This window comes from Drosophila ananassae, chromosome 3R (genome assembly GCF_017639315.1).
Source record: "Drosophila ananassae strain 14024-0371.13 chromosome 3R, ASM1763931v2, whole genome shotgun sequence".
Lineage (NCBI taxonomy): Eukaryota > Metazoa > Arthropoda > Insecta > Diptera > Drosophilidae > Drosophila > Drosophila ananassae.
In genome coordinates, this window is record NC_057930.1 from 23,430,616 (window position 1) to 23,453,126 (window position 22,511).

Genomic DNA, 22,511 nt, shown 5'->3' on the forward strand with positions numbered 1-22,511 from the left:
GGGTGAGGAATGGGCTGTGAAAATGGGCGGGGCACACCCACAATTCACAACCCACACACACACACACACAGCAACAAATACAGTCGGAGTCAGTCCGGTGACAGCAAGTGCAATAATTTGTTTGCAGTTTTCCCCGTTAAGTGCTCTATTTTGTACAAATGGAAACATCAGAAGCTTCCAAGGAAAAATGCTCTTGTTCAAGGGTGTTGTCGCTTTCCTGTTCCTCTTCCTGTATCCTTCCTCCCTGGTTGTTACCCTAATGAAATCAATTCGACAAAGTTAAATAAAGACGACACTAAGGGTGTGCGGACAAAGGACTCGCCCAGGATCGAGATGAAACCGACTGGGATTCTGAAGCTGACTGAGCTGCCTCATTGACAAAGTCAAGTCTCGTTTGGAAAAGGATATCAGAAGGGAGTGAGGATTACAGTGGTACGATATATATTTTAAGAGTTTTTTGTTTAAACTTTCAAGTAATAAGTTATAAAGTTTAAGTATTTTTAGAGAGTAAATGTTTTTTTTAAAAAAGAATCGAAAAACAAAGAAATGTAGTCACTAATGTAGTCACCTTTAAGTCAAAATGGATTCTAAGGATAAATTTTTAAATTCTTTAATATGTTTAAAGTTTTGATTAAAAACTCCTATAAGTAATTTTCTTTCCACTATTCAGAAAAAAACCATTTCCAACTTGAAACAAACTTTCCTGGGGGAAACCGAAAAAGATTATATCGACTCAAAGTGCATAATTGGTATTTTCGGAAATGTTCAAGACCATAATCTCACCAGCTCTGGCCAACTGTTCACCCTCCGACCACGGGCGGAAACACAAATAAGAAAGGAATATCCGGAACGACCGCCGCTGAGCTCTCGTTTATGATAAAATCCCGCTGTTTGTTGTTGGTTCGAACCAAAAACTCACAAAAACCCAAACGCACTCACAAAATATTCATTGCCGTTCTACATTTAAGGACACCACCATCCCGGGAGTTTTGTTGGGTGTTAACAAAGCGCTGCAGCAGCAGCAGCAGCCCGCTGCTAGTCCTGCGAGTCCTGTCCCGCATTGATGACATATTGGCGACATACGAGGGACGACGCCGTACAACACCCCCGATGCGATTTACTGGGGTTACTCTGCTCTACATACCGTTAATGTTAATGCTTTTAATGTAATAAAGTATTTTCCAGCATTTAAGGGGCGTACGAATTTGGGAATCGATTGAGTGGTTGGTTGGTTTTCTGGTTTTCCTGGTCCGGAAATAGTGGACAGGTCCTTGTCACTTGTTGCTACATGTCAGCGAACCTTTTTTGGTGTCTAAGGATTTTCCTATATAACCTCTGACCTCATGAATAATCCGGTTTCCCATGAAACCGGGGAGAGGCCCTACCCATGGGCAAACCCATAGACATCCAGGACACTCCTCACTTTTATTCTGGTGAAGACAGACAGGCAAGTTTATTGTGAAACTAAAATGGGTATGGTCGTAAAAAACAACATCCTTTTTCCAAGGGGGCTGTTGAAAATTTTCGGTTTTCGGTTTCGGTTGAAACAAAAACTTGGCAAAGCTTTTTGCTGCAATATGTTGCTGATTAGGCCACTGGGATTACCAACTGCATAATGACCTTAATCAATTTGCCTCAGCCAACCCCCGGTGGCAGGCAACTTCCACTCGAACATCAACTGTTGCATGTCGGCTAGTCGCTTGAAAATAGGAAACACTTAACTCCGACATCGATATATTGAACCAAGGCAAATGCAGCAATAAAAACAAACTGCTCCCCGACCTTCTGGTAACCGGAGATGAGTCAGTGAGGTGCCAGCCAGCCAACCAGTCGGCCAGTCAGCTAGTCTGCAAGTCAGGGAGGGATGAACCCTCCACTGTCTAAGTGGACTCATCATCCCCGACACGCGACTTCACGGACAACAACCCCTAACAGATAGTTATCATCCTCATATCGTCGTCATATGGAAATTCTAGCCGCGTGGAAACTCCGGAAAAGCTGAAAAACGCGTTCGGATTAGGCGCGACTTATGTTAAGTTATTCCTTTTTGAACTTTTCAGACCGTATTTAGGTGCGAGCCACGCACTTGGCTTGTTAGCCACGTTAAAAGCGTTTCACACGTGCCTGCAATTAAGGCCGGGAATGGTAACTCAATACGGCTGAGTGGCAGACAGCCAGCCAGCCAGACAGTCAGAGGTCTGCTCCGCAATTAGGCCCTGTTAACAGAAAGTCAAATTGCTTAAAAACACTGCTCTAAAATGGGTTTAAAATAAAGTAAAATAAATATTTTTTAATATATCATAGACAAGGGCTACCACACCCCTTCCAGAATAAACTCAAAAAGGACTAACTTAACTTATAACATAATTATAAAATTAGGAAACTCTATTTTTAAACTAACAAACCTCTAAAAAAAACTATTGCCCATAAACTAAAATAATTTGTAATTTTATAGATGCACTTTAGCATTTAATATTTTCTTAAGACCCTCACCTTATTTCCCCAATTCTATTTTAAAATAGAAACCCACATAATAAAGACATAAAACTTTAAATACTATTTAATTGCGATCCTGATCCTGTTCCTTTTTTTCCTCCAAGTGCAAATAAAGTGCGTGTGCTGAGCTCCCCAAGGCGGTCTTAACCAGATAACTGCCCATCTCCGGCAGTAAATACCACGGCGACCCGGTTCATTTCCATTAACCGGCAAGAGGCGTTTAAGTTAATAGCTATGGCCTCCTCCCACTCTGCGATATTCCGGACTAAGGACCTCTTAACTCCAACTCTGGCTGCGACTGTGGATTGCCGGAGTCCGGGAGTCTCCCCTCCATTAGCGCGTGCCACTGCCACAACCGACGGCGTGTTGCACTCTGGCTTTGCCACTTTTAGTGTTTCATAATTAAAAATGTTGCCGGTGTCGTGTGGTCGCTGGCTTCTCCGGTTACCACTACCATACCACCTTGTTCCTTGCCACCTCCATCAGCTCATGTAATATTAAGTCACAGGCGGCTGGGAGGTCGAGAGGCAGGAGGGGCGGGCCAGGAGAAGGACAAACCCCAAGCAAGGACCCCATCTGCAGCAGCTGGGCCATTTTGTCGCCTGTTTTGCCGCCATTTGCCAAGGTGAAAGTCTTTTTCGGGCACCTTTTAATGCGTTTGCTTTTAATTCCATACGGCGAGCACTTACACGGCCTTGCCCCCCATTTAACCCAGTAAGTGTGTGTGTCTGTGTTTGGGGCATTCAAAGTAAGTGGCAACAAAGACCTGCGACATGTTTGCCCCAGCTTTCACCAGGTATTTTTATTATGCCTATTATAATTTACTTTATGCATTTGTTCCACAAAGTCCTTCTTCGTCCTTAATACTCGGCTTGCTGATTAAGGGGGCAGGATGGTTTCAGGGGCTGAAAAAAAGCACATTTTTGCGATTTTTTTTCTCATTTCTGAGTGAACGAAATGATCCAATTTTTTTACACGATAAATGGCTATATTTGTAGAGTATTTAAGAATATTTTTTATTAAGAAATAATTATTATTTATTCCGTGACGGCAGTCGGCCGGAGTCGCTTCAAAAAATTGGTCTCTTGCGGTGCGTAAAGTCTGGCCTTACAGTGTTATCTAAAATCAAAAAATTGAATTGATTTACTTAAAATATTTGTTTCTTGTGCGGATGAACGAAACCATTTTGAAAAATATGCAATTTTGAATTTTTGGCGCGGTTTCAAAGTCAAAAGTGCCATTTTTACATAAAAATCCGCCCATTTTTGCCCCTAAAAAAAGTAAAAAAATTTTTTTTTAAAAAAAAGCGTTCGTTCATCCGCAAGTATTTATTGTATTAAAGATGTGTACAAAATTTTATTAAGATCCGAGCATTACTTTTTGAGTTACGTTACGCACCGACTTGAAAAAGTTGTTTTGAGCAAAACGCGTCTAAAGTTTTAAAAGCAATGGAAAGTATATGGAGAGAAAGAAACTAGAAAATCGGTATCTCAGCAAGTTTTAGTCCGATCGACATGAAACTTTCACAGGATATTCCTAAGATAATGTTCTATTATATAAAAAATTTCTGAAAAAAAATTTTTTTTGAAGCCTCAAACCATCCTGCCCCCTTAAGCTTTTGTGGAAGTATGTCTTTTACTTGGCGTATTTCCTGCTTTGTATTTATGCAATTTGTTAATTGTAATTGTACAGAGCGTATTTTCTATGGCAAGGACTTGTTTTAGAAAAAGTGGGAAATAAATGGAAGAAGGTACGGGTTCCTTAAAATATGACACATATAAAAGTTATGTTTTGGCCAATTTACATCCGATCCTCGAGCGGAATACCTTAAAAGATTTGAGGATCGATTCTCTTTCAATCTGCATCAAAGCCTAGAAACAAAATATTTTTTAGGTTTTTTCTTCATTTTTCCGACGGGACCCCTTGCAAAAGTTGGGGCAAGCATGGGAAGGACACATATAGCCCACTTCGTAAGCTCTATCTCGGCCAATTTTCATCCGATTCTTGAACGGAATACCTTAAAAGATTTGTGGATCGATCCTCTTTCAATCTGCATCAAAACCTAGAAACAAAATATTTTTTAGATTTTTTGTCCATTTTTCCGATGGGACCACTCGTGAAAGTTGGGGAATGCATGGGAGGACACATATGGCCCACTGCGATGGCTCTATCACGGCCAACTTTGCTCCGATTCTTGAGCGGAATACCTTAAAAAATTTGTAGATCGATTCCCTTTCAATCTGCATCAAAACCTAGAAACAAAATATTTTGTAGATTTTTTTAAAATTTTTCCGATGGGACCCCTTGCAAAAGTTGGAGAATGCATGGGAGGACACATATGGCCCACTGTGATGGCTCTATCGCGGCCAACGTTGCTCCGATTCTTGAGCGGAATACCTTAAAACATTTCTAGACCAAAACCCCAAAAAAAAACTCTGAAATCTCTAGTTTTTGGAAAAAAAAAACCATAACCAAATCCCACAAAATAGTAAATCGGGAACTTCCTGGCTTTAACCAAAAATGAACTGTCAAATATGTTAGTTGAACAATTTGAGCACAAAAACTGCTTGTCAGGACAATTGGGGGGAAGAGGTGGGAAAGGAGACCACCCAGGGAGGAGTGGAAGTGAAAAAGGCGTGGCAGGGCGCACTGCGGGCCGTGCAACACAATAACTTTTCAATTTATGGCGCACATTCCAGCTGACGACCATTAAACAATGGGATCCACTCGCCACACACATTTTTCCTATTTTCCGTATTTTCAGTATTATTTTACTTATTTTTTTTTTTGCTGCTGATGCTTTTGTAGTACGCTTGGCTTTCGGCTACTTTGCAAAAAGCATTTTGTTCGCTAGCTGCTATATCTTTTTCCTCTACATATATTTTTTTGTCGGCAAACAAAAGGCGTGCGCTCTCGTTGGCAGCCATTGAAGCGTCAAGTCCGAGCTCCAAGCTGACCAAACCGGCACCCTTGACCGTAGCTATAAAACGTAGCCCACACACAAGACAAAAAAAATAGAAAAAAAGAGGTTTAGTGGGTGGGTTGAAGCCAGATATCCAAAAGAATAGACGACAACGGAAACGACAACATGCCAAGCCCATGTCCAATGTCGTCGGGCCTCCTCGCATTTCCAATTTTGAGTGCCAGGGACTTGCCAGAGGACTCCTGGTACTCTGGGATGTGGCACTTTGGAGTCCGGTCCTCGGTCGTGGGGACCTGGGGACTTTGGCGGTGGGACCCCATCATCAATCGGGTTCGCCTCCGTGTCCGTCTCCGCCTCGTTGAGCCGCCTTTATGGTTATGGACGACTTTTTCTTTTCGCAGTCTGTATTGTGTCTCAAATGCAACTTCATCAAGCTGACAAAACAACTCGGCCATGTCAGACCCCACAACCTTAGGTGCACTTTGAAATATAAAGTGTCAATGGTTTTAAAAAAAAATATATAGTTTGTTATAATTTTCTTTAATTTTTTTTACGATTTTAGGAAGATTGGGAAAGACCACAAGAAGTTTTAATGATGTTTAAATGAGAATACTAACAGATTATTATAGATAATATTATAAGATAAGATATACTAAAATAATATAAGAATTTTCTTCAATATTAAAACTAAAGAATAGTTAATAAAAAGATTTAATAAATAGCTTAGATATCATTCTAAAATACTTATAGAACTCAAGAGCTCTGGGCAAAAAATTGAAGCAAAATAAAGAACCCCGACGAAAATCTTTACTTTCTTAAAAAAAAAAATTATAATTTATTTTGAAAATAGATTAGAGACTATAATTTTCAAGTGTAATAGTATTCAAACGGACCAGAAGCAACACAACAAAAAATTAGAGAGAAAAAAAGAAAAAAAACGTAGAAATGGCTGAAGAAAAAGGTTTATTGCGGTCTCTATAAAAATACACACTTGGGGTGATTTCCTCTTTTGAAGCCGAAGCACAAAACCTCCTAGGTGTGGGTGGTTCAGGACGAAGGACATGCGATGGTTGGGGCGGTTTGAGTTTGGGGTTGGGTTGTTTTGGCCTGTCATTGTTGTTGTTGTTGGGGTTAGGTAGGTGGGTGGATTGGTAGATGGGTGGGTGGTATGCTGTTTCTATGTCTGCTCTAACGACTTCGTTTTGGTGCCCATTTTATTTGCCTGCTACGGCTCTGGCTCCGGGTATAGGGCCCGGAGAGATGTGCTTCTGCCCTGCGCTGTTCTGCCATTATCTTGGCTTTGCCTTTATGGTCTTTTGTGTGCGTTTGATGAAGCCAAGATGGCGCGGAAAATGGTTGGCAATGGTCTGTGTGTGTTTTTTTTTGTCGGAGGGGGGAATTTGGGAGTTGGAAGTTGGAAGCAAGGCAACATTGTGGGGCGGAAGCATAAAACGAAAAGCTATTTCTGCTTTCTGCCTGCCTGCCTGAATGCCTTCCTGCCTTTTTGCCATCAAACCATCCAGCCATCCTGCTATCCTGCCAGTCCTGACTGTTGTTGAATTATCAGCCACAAAAATGGACGTCGCCATATTTATAAAAGGGGCCAGAAAAAGAAAGTTATGTGGATGCGAAAATGCGATGGCAGAAATCTGCGTGCAAAGGAGTGGAAATATCAGGATTTGGATAAAATTTATGCGTATAGCTTTAAACCAGAGAAGGCTTTCATTTGTTTTGCCTTAAGCCAGAAAAGAATATAGAATATAGAAGCTTAAGTTAACTTGGTTAAGTTTCAGTTTATTTTTGTGACAAAAATGTTCATGCTCTCTGTAGTACGTGGCAAATAAAATGCAATCCAGAAACTGTCGACTCTCAACAAAACCGGAGACAAACTTTCAATCTGTGTCCCTTTTTTTCCCTGTCAGAGCCCCCGAGTCGTAACTGCATGGTCACGTCCCGGGGACCACGCCCATTCAGTTCCAGCCATCTCTGCAGGCCATAAACTCAACTTAGCTGCAAGTTTTCAGTTGAGATTCCGAGCAGGCCAAGTCAGGAACGTGCAATGGACTTGCTGCAATCACCAATTTACGTGAGCTTCGTGTGACAGTGGAATTGGTCTCCTTCGACACGCCCACAACGCGTGACCCAACATCAAGGATCCCCAGAGGTCACTATCCGGGCAAGGCAGGCCAAGTTGGAAACTTTAAGACACTTGAAAAAAATGTTTATTAAATAAATTTCGACCAAGAGGTGACAGATGACCTCTTGATTGTGATTAGCGTTTAAAGTTTAAAATTCTACAAGAAACTTTAACAATTAAATTCCTCACTTATAAATATGATTAATTATTTATTTATAAATTATTTTCCACTCTGCATGTTTGTCAAAAGAGGTCTGACCATTTTGAGGTCGCTCACAGCAAAATGTTTGTTTGTTGTTATATTTCATAGTCGGTGCAATTCCCAAATGGGGAAACTGGGAGTGCACTTGGAGTGCATTCTTTATGCCAGCTCCTTGCGGATGTGATGTCTAGAGGAGGTGGATGAGGAGAGGCAGGACATAAAGTATCAAAAATTCAAGCACCAGCCACAAAAACCTCTGACAAAACTGACGGCATTTTCGCACTCAATTACTTTGCATTAGAGACACCAAAGACGAGGGCGAGGGTCGGCAACAAACAGGGATTTGTGTCGTTCCATTAAAGTTTTATTCACGCAATCGACTGGGGAGGAGGTTGAGGACTCGCTTTACTCCTTTCCGATGGCGAGGACCAAAACCCAACCCATGTTGTCTCGCCACGGCCCGAGCGATAATAAAAAACAATTTGCCACCCATTGGGCATTAACGACAACAAACGACAGCCGCACCAGCAGCTTCCCGCGCCGGGAAACTAACCCACCCTTGGTCCCCGGACATAGGACCCAAGACGCACAGGACACAGGATAGAGCCACCCCTTTTTGGAGAGTTGGAAGAGATGTCGTGCCTGGTGCAGTTTTGTCACAAATGGCAACATATGGCTAAAATGGTTTCAAGTGGCCAAGACCGAGGACCGAAGGCGGACGGATGGACGGATCATGCAATAAAATCATTTTGTTCACTGAGCGCTTTCAGCAACTAAAGTATCGCATAATTTGCGACATACGTTCGAGTCAATGGCCCAGGTCAAGAGGAGAGGACGATTCGCATGTGTTTCGAAAATAAACCCATTTATCTATTTGCCAGCTTTTTGAGATTTGTGGATCCCTCACACTCCTTGCGTCACATTGTATATTTGGGTTTACTGGGTCAACTGCAATCCACTCTTTCTATTTCTATTTCTATTTATTTTTTTTTTTAGTTTTTGAGTAAACATTAAAGATAGCGGGGTATACAGTACGGTGCGGTGACATCAAAGCGTATAAATAACTTTACTCTAGATTTAATAAACGATTATATGGTCTTAAATCCCAAGTAGCCAAGTATTTGAACAGCATTGGCTTTATTATGACTGGCTGCCTACTCAATTGCCACCTAATCAGCTACTCGAGGCGCAATCAGTGCCACACATTCTATATACTCTACCCACTCGACATAGAGCTTAGGTTCTGGAGTGCCTCAAAAGCTCCTCATCCATCCACCTACCCCCACCTGGCCAGCCACTATTTGCGATCCCCCCAATGCGATAGCAGAGCGTGCCCCAAACCCTGTGGGTTATACAACATTTGTTTGACACCTTCGAGTGCTCAGTTCTAGCTGGAAAGTAGTTCAGCAATCTGTGTAAATATTACGGCAAACTGAAGACAGAAACCAAAACTCAACTAGAGATACAGATACAGAAACCGAAGAGCAGAACTAGCAGCGGCACTTCTTAGAAGTCCGAACTTCAGATACTCCAGAGACTGTGAAGGCAAACAAACCATTGAAGTAGGCCTCAGGAAATTTCTAAATATTACCAATGATGTTTTAAAAGTCTATTAAGTTTAGTAATAATCCCCTAACAGGAAAATAGACAATAACTATGTCGCAACTATTTCTTTAGTACTTTATTATTTCCTATTTATTTATTTATTTTTGAAACTATAGAGTGACACTTATCTGTTTCGATCGCTCCATTGAGATCGGCAAGGGTTAGGCCAAAACTTAACTTATCGTCCAGTAAGCCTGATAAGCCCCTTCGAGTGGAAATACTCCAAGAATTGACTGCCAGCTGTTCTGCCTGAAACTCAAAACAATAAACGATCTAAGACCTTTTTCCTAAGCTATTTCCGTGTCTGTTCGACTGCAATCTTTGCACTTTCTCAAACATATATTCTTACCCCCGGATCTGCACTAAGTTTATACTTTTTTTATCGACTTATAGAGTTTCCCGGTATTTCCTGTGATTGTCACGGATTCGGGCTCTCCTTGGAACGGGTGATAAGTTAACTAATCGCGGCTATTATTGTTGAAAGTGACATATCGGGAATTAGATTGCTTTATAATGACGATCTGTTCAACGTGTCTAGAAGTGGATCCCACGTGAACAGTTTGTAATAAAAAACAATAAATAATAATAAATAAATGCTCTTCACTTTTGTTTTGCATCGTCTCTAGCGAGATAATCATTAACTAGCGAAAAACCCAAAAGATAATTTCAGCTAAAATTAGTGAATTACTAAATAGTTTTGGTCGTGATTCATTCAATCGGATAGTTGGCTTGGTAACAAAATTGGTATGACGTGGTAACTAGTAATTCTATTTATGGGGTTTTTTAGTTAAAGATCTATAATTATTATTTAAAATAAAGGGGTTTTTTTTAGTCTTATGTCTAAAGCAAACACCAGTTATAGAACATCTAAAAATCTGTAAAATAAATATTTATAAAACCCGTCACTCCTTTATTATATCCCTTCGCTTTTTCAAAGCTTTGTTCTGTCAGAACGCGTTTATCTAATTTGGAGTACTAATAATTTGCGGTTGACTTGACTGGCCAAAGAAGAACTCACTGAACAAAGATGAAATCAAAAAAGCAAACAACTATATCCCCGTTTGATTGAAAGGTAAATGCTGCATAAATGGACAGGACCAGGAGGATCAGGAGCTGGCTGACTGGCCACCTGCTGGGACCACCTGTTTAGATATACTACAGACTCCAGACAAAAGAACTCCGGACCGGAGACAAAGAGCATAGCGATGTGGAAAATAATCAGTGATAAAATAATGCATAAAAGGACCAGCTCACAAATAAAAGGGGTGGCTGGTATAAAGCCAGCCAAGTGGGAGTTCTCTTACCACTTGGCAGGGGTGGACGTGGCATGAAAAGAAAAATTTTATGCATTATCCAACGGATTCATGTTAATAGGCCTCATTTAACGCTGCGGGGGAGGACAAGGGCTTCTTTTATTTATTCTTTTTTTCTGGTTTTTTTTGTGACTATGATATCCCTCGATGCCATAAAAATTATTTGAACCTCTTCAGTAAGCGAAAACATCGAAATAGTCGTTGGTACTTGGTCTCGAACACAGTTTCTGTTTTATGTTCTTCACAAATCTTATCGTTTGGTACATTCGGTGTGGATGTTGTTCCACCTGGATACCTTGTAAGTAGTGAACGGAACGTAAACAAAAGTATGTTACCTCCTCAATGGGCGAATCTTGTTCCAGACTTAGATACGATAACCGCGAGAACACGAGGCCCCCAAAGATACAAACACAGGTTGCGTATTTATAGTTTGCCGCAGATACTTAGATACCGTCTGAGGTAAAAAAAAAAAAAAGAGGCGGTTTTATCAACATACCCTGAAGGTATCGACTGAAATGCCGTTCAAATATTTACACCGTCGAAACAACAACAAAAATATAGAAGATTCTACCCACCCGGACCGGGGCGAAAAGCAGGAGCTACTACTCCCGGGGTCGATGATAACCACCGGGCACGGACATGGGCGCGCTAATTGCGGAATGATAAAAACAGTAAGTTGCTAACCATGGTGGCAACACCCCCCACTCCTTCTCCGCAACATCCCCACAGCCATTCAGCCAGCCATCCAACCATCCCAGCCCCACTCCATTCCAAAAGCACGCAAATGTTCCATCAACTCGGTTGCCAGTGCCAAGATTTTTGGAGTTTCCTAAAAAATTAAACAACTGAAGGGGAGCCTTTTTATGGTTGGTATACGAAACAATAAATACTCTTAAAATTAGGTTTAAATATTATAATTAAATAATATTAAAATAAATTAAGAGAAGAGTATATAATTGCAAAGCAATTCTGTTTAAAAAAAATTAAATTATTTCTGATTTATTTCCTTTTATTAGTGGTGTTACTAAAAATAAAATAAAAACTATAAGAAATTTTGAAATTTAAAGCCTTAATAGTTGGAAAAGGCTTCAAAAAAACATTTTTAATAATATTCTTCCCAAACTTTATTTCAATCAAACACCTTAAGTTCATAACTTGAATCACTTCCTTATTGCATATCGAAATACTGGCCAAAGCCATAAAAGTTTCGGCAATGGTATAAAAATTAAATAAAATAAGTATCCTTCTCCGCATCCGAGTATCTCTGTACACTTTGTTATTGCCAGTATTTTCGACTCGTATTTGCCTAAACCTGTCCCTAAGGAGTACACCATGAGGCTTCCATGGACCCCCAGAAAGCACGTTGCTAGACATCCTTCGGAGGACGGGAGTGATAGAAACAAGGATGCGGATGCGAATACAAATCCCCATGCCTTGGCAGCTTCGAGCATATTACAAAAAATAAGAAAAATTATGATTTCCGCAGGAGAGGTAAAGTGGAAGAATTCTCTTTTATATTTTTTATATTTCTTTTTTTGGTGGAAATGGGGGGAAGGGGCAGGCTGTTGCTTAACTGTCAAAATCGTGTAATTTAATAAAGTTCGCTGCGGGATATTGTTTTTTATAGAAGCCAGAGCAGCATTGAGACAGCTTTTACCAGCTGCCAAATGGGGGAGTGGCTGGAAAATTCTGGCTTGGAGGCATGGAGGGTTGCTGGATGGCTGGCTGGGTGGGTGGTTCGGTGGTTGGGTGGTTAAATGGTGTGGGGAAGTGGCGTTGTGGCTCCTCAAAGTGTGCTGCACAAATACAAAAATATTCAGTTCACTTCAGTTACATACACAGACACACAGCATATATTGCAACAGCGCAATGTTGTCTCTCCTGCCCCGCCACAGGCAACTCCACAAACACACTCAGGGGGACTGGCAGGGGGACTGCAGGGGATAGGAGGACGATCTGGAGGACCCGGAGAGGGTGTTGCAAAGTTATATAAACATATATATATTTTTACATCTATGTTTTCATACACTTGTTTACCCGAAAGCGGCGAAAAAAGTTTTTACTTAGAAAAATATACAGAATGTGTAAAATCCACCCTTTTGAAAAAGAAGTGACAGAAATAAAGAGCTTTACAAATATTATAAATTAAAAATAAAATTAGAGAAATTTTATTTAAATACTACAAATAGGCATACTTAATTAGACACTAAGAATCATAAGTGATATAGATTTCTAACCATTTATAGTTAATTTCCGTAACATACCTTGTACTTTTTTTACTTCTACTAAATGTCAAAGATTATACATTACTCAGTCTTTTTAAAAATAATTCTTAGACTTTACAGACCCCTTTAAAAACCACTCTAGTCCCAGATGTTTTCGCCATTCTCAGCTGGCATCTCCAACAATTTTCCACCTTGTTTATTTTTTACCTTGCGAAATTCCTATTTTATTTTATTAAACAGCAAAGAAATATAAAAGTAAACAGTTGACTGCAGAAAAGCATATATGTTGCCTACATCCCCCAAGAGTCCAAAAGAAACAGAATAATAAAAAAAGGAAAAAAACGTTAAAGAAGAAAACGTTCCTCGGCAATACCCAAACGCCCACACATTTCCAGCGTCATATGAACGCCCCATTATTTACTTAACATAACTTGAACATTCAACCCCCCCTTGGACAGGGAAAAAAACCCCAAGCTTCCCTCAATGGGGGAGCATCAGACGTAGCCGAAAAAAGTACACACACACACAGCACACAAAACCCCGAAAGAAAAATAAAGAACTGCCAGTGGATGGGGCGGAAACAGTGGGCGGTTGGAGGCAGACCCTTGGCTTACCTGCCAGCCGGTAGTTGGCTAGTCAAAAAGCTGTCGTCGATGCTAAGCGCAGACCCAGAAAGCCATCAAATATTCAGGAGCAGGAGAAGGATGTACAGAACCAGGCCCCACCAGGAAAAATGGCGAAAAAATGATTTATGTGGACGCCATGAAATGGAGGAGGATGAGGAGAAGGAGGTGGCCTGGCATGAACAGCCAACAATAACCGGGAAAAATAACAGAATAAACTGATTTCTCAACTTGGCTCTGGGCCGGCTGCTTTTGTTTGCCAAAATTTCAGTGAGGATAGGCCCACAATTTTACCTTTTCATTCGGGCCAACATTCTTGTTTTTCTAGCAATGAAAAATGCTGAAAGTGTGCTCCATAGACAGCGGTCTCCGAAAAGGTATCGGGGTCACCAAAAAAAAAAAGAAGAAAAGATGAGGAGGCATAAGATATTGATGTCCCTGGAGAGGAAGGATTTTTAGGAAACTTTTTTTGGCAGCACAACATTTTTATTCTATTATAGCTAGTATAGTTCTTTAAGGTCAATTTTTGTCTAGCTTTAAGGGAGATTCTATTAAGTATTTTATTCCATATGATAGGTTCTATAAATTTTTTCCCAAGTTAGTTTTCTCTTATTATTTTGGGAATTACTTTTTTAGTTTCCTAATAACTTAAGTTGTTAAAAATCTTCTTTGTTTTAATCAACTAAACTATAGTTACTAAAGTTTAAGAAAATATATTTTAAATAACATGCCTTGTAACCATTGTCACCAATTAGTCTTTCAACATTTTCCAATCATTAACACTTTCTGGTTTACCCATTTCGGACCAAAATTCAAAATTTAAAAACCAAAAAAAAGGTTAGTAAAGGACTGTATATAATTTATATTTATAAAATAAAACCTCTAACTAACTCCTTTAGATGTCGGACATCAATTTGGCTGCCTACGATGCCTTCCGACGCGATCTGGCCGGAATCTTCAAGACCTTCAGCGCCTACACCCAAACCGATTTCACTAAGGAAGTTGGAACAGATACCAAAGTCGACTTTGACTCAGCTTCCGAAACTCAGCTATCAAAACTCTATAACCTAGATCTGGAAAAGGATTAGAGTTGAATTGTTTATATGGACGGAAGAGCTTCTTCTGAAACGGATGAAAGGCATCCGAATGGAGTCACCTTGGGTCGCCGCAAAAGTTTTCCCAGCGAATGGAGAACTGAAATGAACCAGCCGCTCCAGAGAAATCAAGACATTCCTCCACGACGATCTCAATCCGAAACGAATTTGGAATGCAATGGAATCAGAGGCTTGGTAGCACTAGAGTCCTGTTACCAACAAGGATCAGAAACCAACAGAACCTCCTCGGAGGAGTCGGGAGATAGTTTGTCCCTAAGAACTCTGGATGCTAGATATTCTACGACCAGCAGCCTCCCAGTATCCACTACGGAATCTCAGACATCTGGGTACACCACTGAGAGTAGTTACCGAACCGCCACAGGATATGCCCGGTTATCCGAATCCAGCTCCTATGCCAGCATTGAAACCCACTTTGGGCCACCACCTTCGAACTTTTTGCGCGAAATACATGTCGCCATCGACATCCCAGCCACCGAGGAGGAGATCCAGTCTATACGCCAGGATCTTAGGGACTTGCTGACCAACGAAATAACTTACATCAGCCAAAATGACGAGGACGTCGTCTATTTGATCGCCTACCATTACATGTAGACCACCCTGCAGTAGGGTCATCCTAAATTTCTGGTACTTTTAGGGGATCTAAATTTGGATTTGATTTTACACAAAAAAGAAACAATTTCAATTCAGTAGACATTTGGTGAAAATATTTTATAAAATGAACAAATGGGTAAATAAGAAATAAACTATTAGATTGATCATCAAATGGTGTGGTGTTTATGGTTTTTAATTAAAGGATTATATTTTTATTATGATATGAGTCTAAAATACTAATTACATTAGATCGTAGCAAAGAATACAAGTAAGAGTGTATAGTTTTCTAAGAAAAGGATGCTTTTTAAGGCATTTATTTTATACAAAGAGTAGAATAAATAAACTATAGAACCCTCTATAATAAAACTCAAGATGAAGTAAATAAATTGTAATATTTTTTAAAGCAAATAGTTGACAAATAATTTCAGGACTTCAACAAACAATATTCCAGTAAATAAACATTTGAAGAACGAAAAAAAAAAACCAAAACGCATTTCACAAAAGTCATGGATAAATATAATCGTTTTATTCTGTAGCTCTTTCCATTCAGTTTCAAAGGACAATCAGGACTCGCTGATGGAGTGTTTGCTCTGGCTGCGTGATCTGCGCCTGTTGACATTATGACAAATTACATAAGCCAAAGGCAACAATTGCCAAAGGACTCGGCCAAAAGGCAGGCAGGAAGGAAGGAAGGAAGGAAACAACAAACCAAAAAAAGGATACGCTTAGGGGGTGGCTAGGGGGTGGGATTGAAATCAATGAGTGGAGTAGGCAGTAGGCCCGTTAATAGGAAAGCCACACAAGAACTGCTAACGAAGGACACGCGGCCGGGCCGGGCGGTTGAGCGACAAGTGCGATGGGAAAGGACACTATAAGGTCCTGGCAGGGGGCGGTCGACTCTGTTTGCTTAGCGTTAAGTGCACCCGGTTCCGTGGGCAAGTGGAAATGATAAACATATTTACACAATTTTTGACAGGCGAACGGGTGAAACAAAACACCCGTGGGTGCAGCCCTACCTCTCACCCCGTCCTCCCCCGAAAACCTACACCCGATAACCCCTCTCTTCCAAATTCGCCATGGGACGTACTTGAAACAGTCAAAAAGAAAACCAAACCCAAAACTCGATAAATATGTTTATGTGCAAATAACAAAATATTTGTCGATTGCCCAAAACGCTGGATGGTTAGTTATGGGAGAGGGGCAGGGCAGGGCAGGGCACTGCCCGATGTCCTGAGGGTAGGGCAGGATCGATGTACCAGGATAACCGGTACCAGAGGCCGGGGCAGGTCCCGGGGTCTAGGGTGGTAGGTTGGAAGAAGCACCGCAAGCGCATAATTCAATTTTTCTGCTCGTTTTTGCACGTCGCCCGGCACACGTCATTCAAGTCCTTCGGGACATCAGTATGCCAGGGGTAAGGGGGATGCAGGGCATTCCCAGCCCAAGGACACTTTGAGAATTTTCAAAAAAAAAATATATCATTCAGGGTTTTATTTTTATTGTTTTACAAATATACCTATCCTTTTTTTCTAGACTTTAGTTTTCATAAAGGATGTCCTTAACAGTATTTCTCCCATAACTTAATGTATTACATTATTTTTCTCAGTGCAGACACTTTGCTGGAACTGCAGTGAATATTAGTGACACGTGGCAGAGGCGATCCGAGCATCCCAGCACATGCGGTTATGGGCCCGGGTCCGGACCCGCCTCCATCCTTTTATTTATTTGTTCGTAATTACGCTTGTATTTTTGATAAACCCAAAAAATCCGCCGCACTTGAAGCCGGGAAAAGCAGCTGAGCCTGCTCTTTTGAAGGCCCGAGTTCCCAGGGACACGTGCATTGGACCGCCAGTCGAGGGTCGCCAGTTTTCCGGCTATTCCCAATGCATTAGCAACAATGCCGGAGACATTTAGTGGAGTTTGTCAACAGTTTCGCCTTTGGATTTGGTTACGGCTTTTGTCGTCCTTGTCAACGACGGCGCGTGTCTGTGTCCGATGTCATCTTCTCCACTATCCACCGCATGGATATCCTTGGCTCTGGGATACTACAATCCGCATTCAGTTGTCAACTTTCTGGACTGGCTCTTAGCCGGGGGGGATTGACGATTGATTTGGCGTGGGATTTTCGAGTGAAATTCATGCGATATGTGAGGGGGCGACATGAAACGAAATCACAAATGTGACATATCAGGATCTGACTCCGGCGGTTTAAGCTCCACCACACTCACACACACATACACTACACATAAATCCAGGGCAAAGAAATCCTTCTGACCAAGAGAAAAGCAAGCCATAATAAATCATATCCTTACGAAATTGTTCAACATATATTTTTGTCTTGAAAGAAAACTTTCTTTAGCAAGTTATATATTGCTGTCCCTTTAGACCACATAGATACATATATATACGATGTATATAGCCAAATGCATAAAAATAGGCAGAAAAGAAAAGGGAGGGAGGAGGGGTTTTGGCCACAACACTGAGCCATGCTCCTAAAAGGGCATTTGAAATGAGCTCCTTGGAGATGTGAAGATGGTGCGCGGTATGCCGCCGGAAAAGCTTTCGTATTTAATTGAAAAACACTTAAGCTTCTGGGCCAGAGTGAGGCGGACGAGTGGGTGGATGGTAAATGGAAATGCTAAAGCCAGGCCAACCGCAAGGCCCTCACATGAACCCAGAAAGACCCAGAACCCAGAAACCCCAAATCCCCACCTCCAGAAAGCACCCAAACCCGACGACCTATCGTCATCGTCGTATGACCTTTTTTGTGGTTCATAAAAACAAAGAGCGAGCGGCAAACCAAAACTTTGCATAATTAAAGCCTCGTCCTGGTCCTGGGAACTGGCATGCCCGGCAACCAGGCAGGACCAATTCTCAAGACAGAGAACAGTTGCTTCTCTCAGATTGGACAAGGCTGAATCAAAGATGGCATGACTTGGCCACTTACCCTCGAGCGTTGGGTTCCTGGAAATTAAGGCTAGCACCAGTTGAGGATTTGGGTCATCCTGGTCGACAGCCAGGTGATTGTGATTGTGATTGTGGTGCGGATGCTGCTGCCCACCGCCGACCAGGTGAGATGCCTGCGGCGTGGGTGGCAATTGTTGCTGCTGCTGCTGCTGTTGCTGTTGCTGATGGATATGCGGCTGATGTTGCTGTTGGTGATTATCCATGACTGTCAGATGTTGTTGATGCTGCTGCAGTTGCTGTGGATGTTGTTGCTGTAGTAGTAGCTGCTGCTGCTGTGGATGTTGCTGCTGCTGATGCGGCTGTTGTTGCTGCTGCTGCTGCTGCTGCTGCTGCTGCTGATGGTGATGATGATGTAGCGGCGGCGGTGGTTTCAGGGTTTGCATCATTGCTAAGGGCCCAAGGATTTGTACACGCGTCGTATGAGTAATATTTTTATAGGTTTCAGATTTATTCAGTTAGCACTTTGGGAAAGCACCTTCTCCCTAAAGAAGAAACTCCTTTTGTTAAGAATTTTTTTTTGCCGCACTCGCGTACCGTTAAGCGACACACCGTTTACCGCTAGCCCGGGAACGCTAGTCGGTAGCGCTGTCTGCTCGATAACTGGCAGTATTTTAGCTCCGGTGCCACTAGTGCTGGTGTTTCCACATCGAGTACTTCCACCTTATCGCGGCGGTGTCTTTGGGGGCTCTTTCGGTTTCTTACATTCGACTTTGGTTCGTTTCAGATCGTCGTACGTAGTACGTACGACCGTTCGGGGCAACCCTATCAGCTCTCGAGTGGCACACACACACGGGACATTGAACAATTTGAATTTGTTTGCCAAACGGGACACTAGACCATTCTATCTAAAAGGGATAGTCATGGCCGTCAAAGGTTTTTATGTAAGTCCCGGGAAGAGGCAAACCCATCAATGGTTTATCATTTGTATAGAGTATATCTTTTGATCGTCTGGCCGGAGGTGACGTCCCTGCCTGCCCTGGGTGGCAATCTTCAATATTCTGTTCAATATTTATTATCTAAGAAGTCAAGGTCTGAACTTTAATAGAAAAAAATATTCAATCAATCATAAATCTATTTTTAAGCAATGATGCAAATGAGAGAGAAGTGAAAATTTTTCAAAATCTAATAATAAAATTGTAAGATTGTCTTTAGGGTTTTTAAGGTATTATTTGCGGTATAAAAATTTGTTTTATATTTATGTTTTAAGAGCACTAATGTTAAAGGTTCTCATTATAACAAATATTCCTCATCTATCTCTAATTCTTTGCACCCCACTATAAAGTAATATTTTCAATAGAAACTAAGCTTTTAATTCACTTTTTGGAAGTTATATCTCTACACTTTATTAAGTTATAACCGTGTTTATTAATTACTTTGATTTATCCGTATTAACTTTTATTTACTAAAAATTTATTAAAAATTTTTAAGCAAGCACTGTTTGGCACAAAAATTTCTAGGCGAACGCCATTTTAGCGACGGCAATCGGAACGAGTACGAAAGCGGAAACGACGACGGCAAATGCGAACCGACAAAATGGCGACGGCATGGCTAACGGTAAAGGACGACGGCTACCAGCGACAACTCAGGGCATGGCAACACTGGCTGGCGGCGGCTGACAGCGGTTGCCCGCTGTGTTGTTTGTTTGTGTTGTTGTTTTGGTTGTCGTTGCCGTTGTTGTTGTTGTTGTTGTTGTTGTTGTTGTTGTTGATGTTGATGGCGTTGGATTCTTCTATTTGCCGCGCTGCATCTTTATTTTCTTCGCAGTTTATTTTCTTTCGTTTCATTTTTCATTCTTTACATTTCTCTTTTTCATTCTTTTTTTGCACACTTTTCGACGTTGAACTCTATGAGCTTTTTACGATACTTTTTATGCCGCTTGCCTTTTGGGCGCCCATATGTGCGTTTCGGTGTTGTACGATGTATGGTGTTTGGTGTGTGAGTGAGTGTGTGTGTGGGTTGTGTGGTGTATGGCGGTTGTGCGTGTATGTGTGTTTACCAATTGATCTTAATGTGACACAAATGATATGGTAAAATGCATACAGCCAGCCCTGAATGGCAGGACAACAATGGCAACAAGGCGACAACGCCAACAGCGACACAAGCGACAGCAGCGACGACATTTTTATGCTTGTTTTTTGGCCCATGCGCATATCACACAGGATATTTGCAAGGAGTCCTTTTTTTACCTCACACACCTCTACCCCAAAGTCTTCGAATTCCAAGCGCATTACAATATTTGTAAAACGTAAAAACTTTGGCCCAAAAAAAAAATAATATAGCATGGGGTTTCCCCTGCAAAATCGTTGCTTTGTTGGGAAGGATGGGTTTTGGGTTAAAGACTGAGGCAAGGGGGGCATAAAAGAAAGATAGAACAAGAACAAAAAGCCAACCAACGTCGAGCGACACCTTCGTGGCCCCAAAACAACAGTAAACAGCACTTAAAAGTCAGCAGCAGAGCCCCAGCACGACTGCGACGCCGGCAGAGCGAACAAATATGAGAAACTTAACTCAAAAGTCCAAGTCAATACGCGCGGTCACCGAAAAGCAAAAGCAACAAAAACCAAGAAATAGTATAGCTTTCCAGGGGAAATCAAGCGCCGCCCCTTTATATTGAAAACATTGGAAATCGACAACAACAGTTGCAGGGCATGCGCACTATTACGGACTATCTTTATCTTATCGCCCCTGCGTTCGCCATTAAAGTGGGTGGGGTGACACATCTATTTCTAGGGTTAAATACTCCTTCCAGCGCCGACGCATTTCAAGCTCCCCCAATACCACCACACATACTATTGCAATTCCAAAAAAATGGTTGGGGAAGAGGGATCTGGAGCTGGAAGACCAGAATCACCCTGTATCCTTATTCTGTATCTGCATAAGGTGTTGTCTGTCTAAGATATATATATTTATAGATATATCTACGCATTCCCCACACACACACAACCCACTTCACATCCTTTGGATGCGATGCGTCTGCAGAAACGATTTTGTTTTCGCATTTATTTATGAGCCGCTTAGAGCGCGCCAAATACTTTGCCAAACACTTTGAACCCCAAAAACTCTAGCCCCCCAAAAACCCCATCCGACCATTTGAAAATCCAACCCCCGACCACTTCCCAGAGTCGCAGAGTGGACAGCAGAAGAAGGTCGTTCGTGGGTTGGGTTTATATCTTTTTTTTTTTTGGGTTGGGAGGGCGAAGGAGCAGAGCGAACAGCTGGATGGCAAGGGTCGTTTGAAGAGTTTTAATAGATTATTATTTATATTTTAAATAAATAAACTAGTAATGGGTTATGGATGTTAAATATAAAGACATTTTAAATATATTTTATGAAAATAATGTATCTGAAAATTAAAAAGTATCTGATGGCTAAAGTAGCTATTGCAGTTAAGTAGTTATTGAAACACCTTTAAAGTATCTATTTTACCTTAAAACTTTTCTTTAAATAAATAAATATTAAAGTAATAAAATAGTAGTAAGGTATAAAGTAATGGTAATAGAATTGATGTAATCTTATTAGTAAAATATTATCCGAAAGCAGAAAACTTTATTTTAATAATTAACAACCTTTAAGACTAAAATACACTCCATACCCTTGAACCCTACGATTACCGGATACAAAATATCTAAATAAATAACTTCGATTAGATAGATTAACTTAATTAAGATGAAAAAAAATACATAGTGACCCTGAAACGCATCGTGATTTGGGATCTTTGGCTGATGAAATGCACAAATGAACAGAAAACGATCCAATCTGGCCAAATGAAATGCACTTCCGCGCTTACAACACCGCCTTTGACTTTCAAATTTTTGTCATCGCTTTGTTGTGGTATTATTATGGTATCATTGTCTTGGCCATCTAATGGTAGCCGTTAATAGTTAACCACGTGAAGTATTTTTGCCAAATGGGCTCGACCAGAGACAGTTAATGGCCGAGATGACGCGATGATATGGAACCGGATTGGCAGTGACTAAAGAGGAAAAATCGGGGCTATTGCTAACAATAAGTCTTGCAAATGTTAGGACAAGACTTTTTAATAGATAATTAACAAGCATTTTATTTAAATTTTCTTCTTCGTCGTTTGACATTTTTTTTCACTTTTGTCCAGCGATTGTTATTTTCGGTGGTATGATAGTTATATAAACATAAATCTCGGCCTCAACCACTCTACCAAAAACTTTAAACTTGCTGCCACTGCACATTTTCACACATAGCCGGATTTTTTTTTTTTGTTCAGTCTTTAATTTATTTATTGTAGTTGGGGGGGGGCCTACGCGACGATCTGAGATTCGGGGCTCATTGAGATTTTGTTAA

At 41.1% G+C, this 22,511-nt stretch overlaps 2 protein-coding genes across 3 annotated transcripts in view; one reads left to right on the forward strand and one right to left on the reverse strand.

Moving 5' to 3' along the window:
* LOC6498025 (LIM/homeobox protein Lhx4) overlaps positions 1–19,114 on the reverse strand; it is a 28,394-nt gene extending 9,280 nt beyond the window's left edge. The window contains exon 1 of one of the 2 annotated variants that reach the window (XM_014906448.3): positions 18,175–19,114. In XM_014906448.3, coding sequence (XP_014761934.1) covers positions 18,175–18,580 — 406 coding nt within the window. In that variant the 5' untranslated portion in view covers positions 18,581–19,114. The remainder of the gene's footprint in view (positions 1–18,174) is intronic. The other variant, XM_032451408.2, reaches the window with a different exon arrangement.
* Positions 14,267–15,402, forward strand: LOC6497521. Its single transcript, XM_001961878.4, has 2 exons — positions 14,267–14,361; positions 14,424–15,402. The coding sequence occupies exon 2, from the start codon at positions 14,424–14,426 to the stop codon at positions 14,610–14,612; it is 189 nt and encodes a 62-aa protein (XP_001961914.2). The 5' UTR covers positions 14,267–14,361; the 3' UTR covers positions 14,613–15,402.
* Positions 19,115–22,511: the final 3,397 nt, after the last annotated feature.

Coding starts and splice junctions, on each gene's coding strand:
- LOC6497521 (XM_001961878.4), top strand. CDS start 14,424: ATGTCGGACATCAATTTGGCTGCCTACGATGCCTTCCGACGCGATCTG.